At 41.7% G+C, this 10,458-nt stretch overlaps 1 protein-coding gene across 2 annotated transcripts in view; it reads right to left on the reverse strand.

Moving 5' to 3' along the window:
* The window catches only part of AGBL4 (ATP/GTP binding protein like 4), a 1,052,851-nt gene that overhangs the window by 44,973 nt on the left and 997,420 nt on the right, over window positions 1-10,458 (reverse strand). For both annotated transcript variants that reach the window (XM_023535058.1, XM_011367669.2), the window contains exons 10-11: window positions 6,609-6,761; window positions 3,345-3,507 (exon numbers count right to left, since the gene is read on the reverse strand). In XM_023535058.1, the coding sequence (XP_023390826.1) occupies window positions 3,345-3,507; window positions 6,609-6,761 (316 nt within the window). The remainder of the gene's footprint in view (window positions 1-3,344; window positions 3,508-6,608; window positions 6,762-10,458) is intronic.

Raw genomic sequence — 10,458 nt, forward strand, 5'->3', positions numbered from 1 at the left:
TAAGTATTAGTATATCCTGTTACAGATTAGGACAGTGAGGCCCAGTGAGGATATGTAACTTGCCCAAGGTGACACATCTAGTAAGTGGCTGAGCCAGGATTCAAACTCAGGTTTATCTGAATTCAAAGTCTGTTCTCATTGTATAACTTTGTACCTTTTCATAAGTATCTCTCATTCCCATAGCAGGGGTTGGAAAAGTTGAAGGTCCTTAATCCCTTCCTGAAGGTGAAGATGTTCACCTTAGCAAGGTTAGAGGACTTGCTGAAGGACGCCTTTCAGGATGATGTTGGTGCTGTCATCAGAATCCAGGTCCCCTGACTCCCAATCTAGAGGACACTTCCTCCCAGACCATATTGCCATTCCTGTCAGACTATGTAATTTCTTTTTCTGATTGGGACACGGAGCCAGCAGCCAATAAAGATCACAATCTGTCTGCCTGAAGTCTCCCTCTGTTATGAAATGAAGATTTTAAAAAGTGCATTTCATACAGGACCCAGGTTAAATCACACTTGCATGAGCTTCCCTGGTACAACTCCAGGTTCTTCTTGTCCCATGGATGACAGAACAAGGTGGCCGAGCAGCTCATGTGCAGCCTCACTATTCACACTTAACTCTTTCCAATCGCTAGCTCCAGTTCCCCACTGACACCCCCAACCACTCCTGAACTAAGTCTTCTCAGTTCCATGTTCTAAACACTCCTTGGCACCACCAGAATCTAAGCCTCAATCATCCCTCACTTGCACCGTCATAACAGCCTCCTAAATGCACGTCCCTGACTACAATCTTGACCCCTCCAAACTGTCCTTCCCATTCTAGCCAGAGTAGCTTTCCAGTGTGATGAAAAACCCTTCTATCGGTCCCCATTGCCTTTATATTCAAGTTCAAATTCTTTACGGCCTGCCCTTTCAGTTTCATCCCTTGCATCTGAAATCCTTCAGCCATACTGGACAATTTACAGCTCCCGCAGCACCTTCCTTCCTTCCCTCTCCGTCTGCAATGTCTTCCCCTCAATAACCCACCCCAAACCAATCAGGCTAATTTTCACTCAGTCTTAAAAACTCAGCTTAGATGTCACTTCCATTCAGAAGCCTTCCCTGATCTCCCAGAACTATGTCTGAGTTCCCTCCTTCCCCCATGTAAAGACATTTTTGTCTTTAATATATGTTCACTGCTACATCCCCTCGTGCCTAGGACTTTGCTTGGCTTATGGTAGACATTCAATATATCCTTGCTAAATGAAAGTTCTCCATGGCCCTCTGTAATTCTTCCACCACAGAACTTACCATACGTATTATAATTGCCTCTTTCCTTTTCTGTCTCCCCAAGCAGAAAGCTTTGCAAGTCATGCCTTTTTGTTCAGTATTTTAGCCTGGGTGCTTAGAACGATTCCTGCATGTACTGATAGTGTGTTTATTTACGATGAATGAAGACTGGGCATTGAAGGGAGAAAACCATGGACCTAGGCTGGTGTGGGGGGGGGGGCTTCTACTAAGAAACACATTTACTTCCAAAGTAAAAGATGACAGAGGTGCTGAGAAAGTGTAGAAGGATCCATCAAATTTAACAGCAGAAACCAATCACAAACTAAGTCGGTTCTCCTCCGGACAAACTCACATCTCATTGTCAATAGGCTTTTCAGTATCTCTTTTGGTGCACATGCTCAAACTCTTCTTCCAAGCCCTATTCCTTCTTTGCTATAATACCATGGGAGAACAAAGTAGGTGTAGTGTGGAATGTGACCTATGCATGTAGTACAGGAATTAGGGGATCCTAGAGAAGTCGTGGGACACACATCAACTAGTATGTGTGTGTGTGTGTGTTGGTGGGGGGCAGTGTGGCACATAATAGATGGCCGGGACTTTGGAAACCAAGAGTCCTCTCCTCAGGGAAGAGCCTACTCCCTCGGTCTTACTGAGCCAGGTGGTTATTAAAGCAGAATTCAAGATGACTGCCCCTGTCTTGGCAACTATAAAGAGGGGACTGTTGGTTCTTATCGTGATCTCTTCAGTGTTCTGCTGGATTTGGGATGTTGCTGTAACACCTGGCTCACCCCTCCCTCTGGGGCTGTCGCTCTGCCTCCTGTGTGCCCAGCTAGGTAATTGGACCCCCCTGAGCCACTAGGCTGCAATTGACTGAGTGAACTAGTTCTAAGTCATGCCACAACCATAAAGGAGATTTGCCTCTACAGAACACGGTAGCAACTCCATAAACACTCACCAAGGGTTGAATAAAGGCTAAAAAGAGCACTTCCACTTCTGGGGAGAGAGAATTTGCAGATATAGAGTTAATATCATCCTTCTCATTTTTTCTTCTTCAACCATAATTCTTTCTCTAAGAAAACTAAGTGTAGGGAAGGACTAATGGGTCAATCCAAAAACAAAAGGATAAAGGAAAGCAGAAACGGTCACATTTTATCACAAAACCCTTATCCTGTGACACTGAAATTAAAATTAACACTCAGGAAACTAGAATTACCCACAACCTCTAAAAAAAAATCAAGCAAGCTAGAAAGTAACCTCTAATTTCATCATGACATGCCTGGGGTTTTCAGAGAAATTTTATGAGGAAACTAAGAAGAAAAGCGATTTGGCAAAAGAAGTGCAAAAGCAGAGAGAGAGAGAGATGTGCAGAGGATGAGAGGCAAGACGGAAGACAAAGGGGAGGCAAAGGGGAGAGAAAGAGAGGAGAGAAGGGTGGGAGGAAGAGAGAAGACAGAGGAAGGCGGGGAGGGGGATGTAAGAAGTAGGGAAAGAAACACACAAGACAGGAGTGTTAGGAGTGACAGAAGGAGAGGAGACAAGGGGAGAAAAAACAAGTACAAAGAAAATAGTGAGCATAGAGAAGGAAAGGAAGAAAGCAATAGCACAAAAAGGTGGGAAGATTTAAAAAGGGAAAATATAGTTTTACGTGTTCAGGGTTAGAAGGAGGAGTCAAGACCATCAGGGTCTTCCTCAGCAACCTTGGGGATGGTTATCCAGCCTGTGTACTTACATACCTTAGATAGCAGAAGACTCACTCTCTCATTAGGGAATAAAGGGGAGAGAGAGCTGGGAGTAGCATAAGGTAAGAGGAGGCCATGGATCCAGGTGCCTGAGGAAGACCTGAAGCACAGCAGAGGCAGCTGGGAGAGGGGTATGCATTAGAAGGCAAGGGGGAAATAGGACAATCCAAAGATGCCACCAGCAGAACCAGCCACCTCCATCCTCATCCCAGAGCCTCAGTCCTCACCTGAGTTGGAGACCAAATTCCCGACCTGCCTAGTACATCCTGCCAGACCTGATATTCTCAGATTCTCTGTGGGATATGGGCTGGCCCAGGGCTGGATGGGGATCTGCCAAGGATACAGGCTTCCTCAGTGTAGGGCACAGCAGCCGTGCTGCCCCCAATGATGTAGCTGTAGAAGGAGACTTCTAGGGTGTAGCAATAGGATGTGTGGTCCAGGAGCCCACCGAGGAAACGACGGCCAGTGCCTGCTTTCACAGCATCCCGGTTGAAGGATGTGCTGGACTGCGAAAAACAAATAGGGAGGAGAGAATCAGGGCTGGGCGCCTGCTGGCTATCGGATTTTGAGCCAATCTTTCAACACCTCTGAGTCTCAGCTTCCTCATCTGAAAAGTGGAATATTAATCCCATATTATGGTATTATTCTGAGGATTAATAAACAAATATAATTAAATAAAGGCGTGCCCTAGAGTTCTTGGGGCACAGTAACTGCCATTTAATAAATATTTGTGGAAATTTGAATGGAGACAGATGGAGCAAGGGAAAGTAGACAGACAACAAGAAGCAATTACATTATAATGATAATCAGAACTAAAATTTGGGCAGTGCTTTCAACTTCTTCATATTGTTTTCCCTGCAGCATTTCATTGAGGCTTCAAAATAACCCCTTTGGATTATAAATTGGTACAGTCACTATGGAAAACAATATGGAGGTTCCTCAAAATATTAAGACTAGAGCTACCACATAATCCAGAAATTCCTCTTCTGGGTATCTACCCCCAAAATTTGAAAACACTTATTCATAAAGATACACGTACCCCTATGGTCATTGAAGCATTATTTACAATAGCCAAGACATGAAAACAAGACAAGTGTCCTTTGACAGATGACTGGATAAAGAAGATGTGGTACATACTGAACCATAAAAAAGAAGAAATATTGCCATTTGTGACAACATGGATGGATCTTGAGAGTATTATGCTAGGTGAAATAAGTCAGATGGAAAAGGACAAGAACTTTATAATTTTTTTTTTTCAGATGTGGGATATAAAATAAGGAACAAACGAAAAACAAAACAAAAAGCAAACTCATAGATACAGACAACAGAATGGTGGTTATGAGGGGGGAAGAGGGTGGGGGAGTATGAAGAGGATAAAGGGGGTCAAATATAAGGTGATGAAAGGAGACTAGACTTCAGCTGGTGAGCACACAATAGAGTGTACAAATGTTGCATTATAAAGTTGTACACCTAAAATTTATAGAACGTTATTAACCAATGTCACCCTAATAAATTTAATTAAAAAACAAAAACAAAAACAAAATAATCCCTTGGTGTAGGTGTTATAATTTTGTCCCTCTAAGGGGAGGGAACTGAGGCTCATGGAGATAGAGCAAGTAAGGGATACAGCACAGATTTGAATCCAGGACTAAGTGACTCCAGAAACCTCAGCACTCCTTCACACTGCTCCTCCTCCATTAGGGACAGCTGAACTCACGTCCAACATCACCAGAGAGTTGGGATTATGGCTGTTTCTTCACACGGGTGCCACCATACCAGCCACAGTAGATAGAGGAAGGAACGAGCAGGTCAATATCTCAAGTCCTCTGTTCAAAATATGTGAGATGTTAGACCGCTTGCCTTATTTGTCTCAATCTCAGTCTCCTCATCTGTAAAGTGAAGATGAAGATAACATCTCTTTCACAGAGTTGGAGGGTCAGTTCGCTTCAGTTTAGAAGGGCATCTCTGCTAACCCATAGAGATCCAAGTAAATGATGAGACCAGTTATAACGAGAGAATGTGTGTCTTACTCAGCAGGTATACAAGAAGAAGGAAAAGAGAAGAATGAAGGAGGAGAAAGAAAACAACGAAACAAGACAGACGCGGAAAGAAACAGAAATGCGTGCGTACGTGTGTCTTGAGGTAAAGGAAAGGATCAGAAAATGATAGAATGTCAGATCTGAAAGGACTGTTGAAGTCCACATAGTGAAATCGAACTCTCATTTTAGAGCTGGGCACTGAGGATCAGAGAAGAGGGGAAACAGAGATTGGACTAGGCCAGATGACCTTGACCCCAGCCCTGAGCTCTTAAGGCGGGGCTATAATACTGGAACATCATGAGACAAGGCCAGGAGTGAAGCTCCCAGATTGTGCCCCTCTTGTTGGCTCTGGAAACCTCACCTGTATGAGGGTCTCTAAGGCCTGTGGCCCAGCCTCCCAGGGAACCTGGATCCAGGAGACCAAGTCTGCTCTGAAACTCGAATGGTTTCATAAAGACAAGGGCTGACCATCCCATAGGAATTCCTACAGAAACAAGCATGGCTGTTTTTATCCCAGAGCGGCAAATGGGGAGCCACCCGCCTCAATTCTACCCTGAAATGCTAAGGGACTTTGCTGTAGATACTCAACTTCTCTGGGTCATACGTGTCTCTTGGGTGTAAAGAGGAGACTAAGTCACATAACCTCCCAATTTCTTTCATGGTGTGGCATTCAAAGATTCTGGGATTCCAAGTGCATCTTACCTCAAGGAGAAATGTATCATCTCCACTAATGTCCATGCCTGAAGCAATGGGCAGGCAAGTTTTCAGCTCATCAACTTCAAAAATTGCTATGACCTTTTTGGGCCTCTCTCCCTCTAGCCACATGGAAATAACAGGACTCAGAGATGTAGTATCAAAACAAAGAAAAATGTGCAAAAACTCCCTCCTCCGTCCCCACTCCACATACTGATTCCCCTCCTTATCTTCCCTCCCTACCCTTTCTCAATATTGCGTTTTGCTGCAAATGATCCTAGCCGCCAGCCAACCGCCTCTCCAGTCCTCAGTGTGTGCAGTGGGCAGTAACAACAGTCTCTGCAGTCTGTTGAGGTCTTTACTGCCTACAGAGTACTTTCGTATCTATTTCTGCATTTGTCTCCCTAGGAAGCAATGATGCAGGCAAGGTAGAAAATTATCACCCGCAAATTACTGGCAAAGAAATTGAGGCCCAGAAGGGGTCGTGGTGGGCATAGACCCCCTTCAGCAGACAGGTAGGTCTCCTAACTAAAGATGCTGAGGGAGGTGAAAGCAGGGCCTGGCATGTGATAGGTGCTCAGCTGCTCAGTGAATTTCTTCTCACTTCAGGAGTCAGATCAACTAAACAAATGCCAGCTCCTCAGACAAACTAAGCACTCGCAGCCTTTTCAGAGTCTCCCTCCTGACTGGTGACGAGCAGCTCGAGGGCATGGCATAGCTTGTTATCTCTCTCTTTATCATCCACGCAAGACCTGGCACAGAGTTGGTGTTCTGTAAATGTTAAACCAAACTGAACTGAGTGAGGAGACAGAGGGGGAGAGGGGCGGAGTGGAGAGGGGGAGCTGGAGCTGGCTGAGAGAGAGCTCTTGACTTACGTAGGAGAAGTCCTCGGCATTCTGGCAGAGGAGCTTGGGGAAAATGGCCTGCCTCTGGAACCGTCCCTCATCCTCAAAGACGTTGCCATACATGAAGCCATTCATCATGGTGGAGTGGGCGTGGATATCAATGTAAAACTCCAGGCTTGTTTTCTGTTGAGAGAAAGGATAACAAATGAGAAGTGCAGGGTTACAGAGCTTACCTTAAAGGGAAGAGACACCCCGCCCCGCCGCCTCTCCCACACACGCTTTCAACCTGGCCCTATGTGTCAGCTACTTTAGCAGCCGTTTGCAATGTGATTGGAAGAGATGAGACCAGTGAGGATCAATTTTTCCTCACTTTTAACACCATCTGCGCTCAGAGTCTGAGATCACTACCATGAGGATCCCTCTTTAGAGTTCTTCTGAAGAAGTGAGGTTTTTGTTGGACAAAGTTGTGATGTTACATACCCAGAACAGTTAATACATCCACGACTAAAGGTATTATCAGAATTTGTTTCTCTGATTAATGAGAAATACTTTCAGGCAGCAGAATTGTATTTACATTGGGCCTGGTTATAGTTTTGCTCTGATTGGGCCATTTCTAGCTGAGGAGATCTGGGGTAAATTATGGCCCCACTTTGAACGCAGCTTTTTTATTTGAAAAGTGGTTATTTTAATTCCAACCTAAGAGAGTAACAGTGGGGATCAAACACTGCAATAATAATTACTATCATTTACAGCATATTTCATACTTGCCAGGCACCATTCTGGGAGCTTTACCTATGATGTCCTAGTTACTTCTTTTATTTAACCTCATTTCATGATGCCATACCTACTCCTCAATAATATATAAATAGTGCATGGAAAAAAAAAACCACTTTGTCGTCTGTAAAGATGATTGTGACTAGTCTTTCTCTGCTCTCTACTTACATGTATTCCTAGCTTAATATGGTATTATTTGTTAACATTGCCATCTATGAGCTCCCTTTACAGGTAGGAGGATTGCCTAGAAAGAGCCCAGTGCCTGTGCATAAAGGATGCTCAGTAGCTGTATGCAGAATGACTGAACAAAAGACCCCAGAGAGATTACTCCAAAACTGGTAACGAACTAGTAGCAGGAACTGGGGAATTTTTAGGTCTTTAGATCTTCAATGTCCCTCAGATTCAACCTTCTCTTCCTATCAGCCCAAGTTATATCTATTAATCCTTTCTTAGAGTAACAGAGATCCTGAAGGGAAAAGGGACTTGTCTGAGCTCATGGCATAACTGGGACTGAAACCCAGGTTTCCTGATGCCTGGCAGAGTTAACTTGTCAACAATGGCCAATGCTGGAAACAGTGAACGGAAAACCTGGCCACCTGTTCATGCCCTTTCTAGCATGCGCTCCTGGGGAAAAAAGAAAAGTCCACACTTAGAAGGATTCTCCCACCTTGGGACACTTTCAAACGAAGTTAAAACCAAATGAAAACCGTGTTGCTTCTAGAAAGTGGGCTGATGACTGTCATTTCATTTGCCTCAGAGTTGGAGAGAAAAATTACGTCTTGCTGAGCTCCCAGTTTTCTGGGTAGCATAAGCTGTCTTTTGAGACATATAAGATGCACTGCTCTGTGTGATATTAAACTCATCATTTTCAGCTTTGGCGGTGGAATACACAATGATTCAACAGGAGTCCTATAAAAGTCATCTTTGCAATTTTATTTTCTTCAGTTGTCTGTCTTTTCCTCTGAGATTTTGATGAGCTGCAGAGGAAAGGATGAGGTAGAGATGACTTAAGAAAATGTGTAAGGAAAAACCGCAATTTACACCTTGGGATGTTGGAGCTAGAGAGGGCCTTGAAAATCACCTTCTCTGACCTTTCTCAGATCAGCCCTGAGCAGGGGGTGGGGGGTGCAGGGGAGTTGTTTGCTTAAGGCCGGCCAGCAAGTTAGCGAAGGAGTAGGAATTAGAATCTGGCACTTCTGATAACCCCTCTGGAGTGGCTTCCACTGCCCCATCCTGACACCTGGCATCTATGTGATTTAAATAACCAGCAGGTGAATTATATTGATTCACACGGTTCAAAAGGTTTTTTTAAACATGAAAGACTATCTAGTAAAAATTCTCCCTTCTACTGCTGTCCTCCAGACACCCAGTTTCACTACCTAGAGGCAACTCGTGTTAACAGGTTCTCATGCATCCTTCCAGAGACAGTTTATCCACAAACGAGTAAAAATCCCTAACTCTTCCTCCCAACGCACAAATGGTAGCACACTAAAAACACTATGCAGAGCTGCCTTTTTTTTTTTCTCTTAACATACCTTGGAGGTGATTTTTTTTCTCAACACATAGAGTTACCTCATTTTTATTAATAGCCATATACCAACTATTTAAGCAGTCCCCTTTGATAGACAATTAAGTAATTTTCAACCTTTTCCTGATAAATAACATCTTAGTGATCGACTTTGTATATTCACTATTTCACACATATATAATTATATGTAGGATAAATTCCTAGAAGTAGAATTTCTGGGTCTTCTGAGCATTTGCAATTTCTGATAAATACTGACAAATTAACCTCCTTAGAAGGACCAGTTTACACTGTTGGCAATGTATTCCAATGTCTCATTCTCAATTACCTTGACGAAATGGGTGGAATCAAATTTTTTGATATTTGCCAATTTGATGGATGATAAATGATATCTAAGATTAGTTTTCATCTGAATTTCTCTTAATATAATTATCTTTTATTATAAGGTTAAGTTTAAACATCTTTTCATTACGTTTAAGAACCATTTGCATTTTCTTTTCTATGAATTGTTCATTTTCTTTGCCCATTTTAAAAACTGGATTGTTGAGCTTTATTATTGATTTATAGCAACTAGATATTAGGAATTAGTTTTCATGGCTGTATAAAAATAGTTTTAGTCATTTTGTCATTTTTTTTTTTTTTCTTCACGTCTATGAATACTTTTTTCCATGAAGAAATTTTTCAATGCTAATTTTTTACACAGATTTATCAATCTTTTCTTTTCTGGATTCTGGGTCAAATTTTTTCATTGTTTCTTCTATTACTTTTATTATTTCTCTTTTTATATTTAAATATTTCAGTTTTAATTTATATAGATGTAGGCTGAGAGGTAAGAATTAAAAACTTTATTATCTGACACTATTAAATTACACATCTTTTTCCCCACTGACTGGAAAAGCCATCTTTACCATATAAATTCTTTGTATGTATTTGGGTTTATTTTTGGACTTTTAGTCTGTTCTAATCATTTGTCAATTCATGTGTCATTACATTACAGTTTTAATTAAGTTTATAATGTATGTTAATATTTGAAGGGCTAATATCACCTCATTATGTTTCTTTTCCCAAATTTTCTTGTATATTTTCCTGTATGATTGTTATATTTAGTTTGTTTAGTTTTTCTTGCTCTCCTAAATCCTGTCAATATGCTCAATATTTGTAATATAATCAAATTAAATTTTCATATTAACGTTGGGAGAATTGACTCATTACTTTCAGCCTTCCAACCCAAGAATAAACATGTTTTGACTTTCCATTTATTCAAGTTTTCTTTAGGGTACAACAGGAAGTTTGAAAGGTTTTTTTTTTCTGCATAGACCCTGTACATTTCTTTTTTATGCTAAGGTAGTTTATATTTTTTGTTGCTGTCATAAATATGATGGTTTCTTCCATTAAATCTTTCAATTGGTGGTTCTTTATAAATATAAAGGCTCTTGTTTTCAACACATAAATTTTTACCCAGATACTTCACTAATTTTATTATTATTTGTAATAATTTGTCTTTTGATTTTCTTGGATTTTCATTTTCTTACTTACTCAACGAATAGTCACTGAGTACCTACTATGTGTCAGACAGTGTTC

Source organism: Pteropus vampyrus, unplaced genomic scaffold (assembly GCF_000151845.1).
Source record: "Pteropus vampyrus isolate Shadow unplaced genomic scaffold, Pvam_2.0 Scaffold135, whole genome shotgun sequence".
Classification (NCBI taxonomy): Eukaryota; Metazoa; Chordata; class Mammalia; order Chiroptera; family Pteropodidae; genus Pteropus; species Pteropus vampyrus.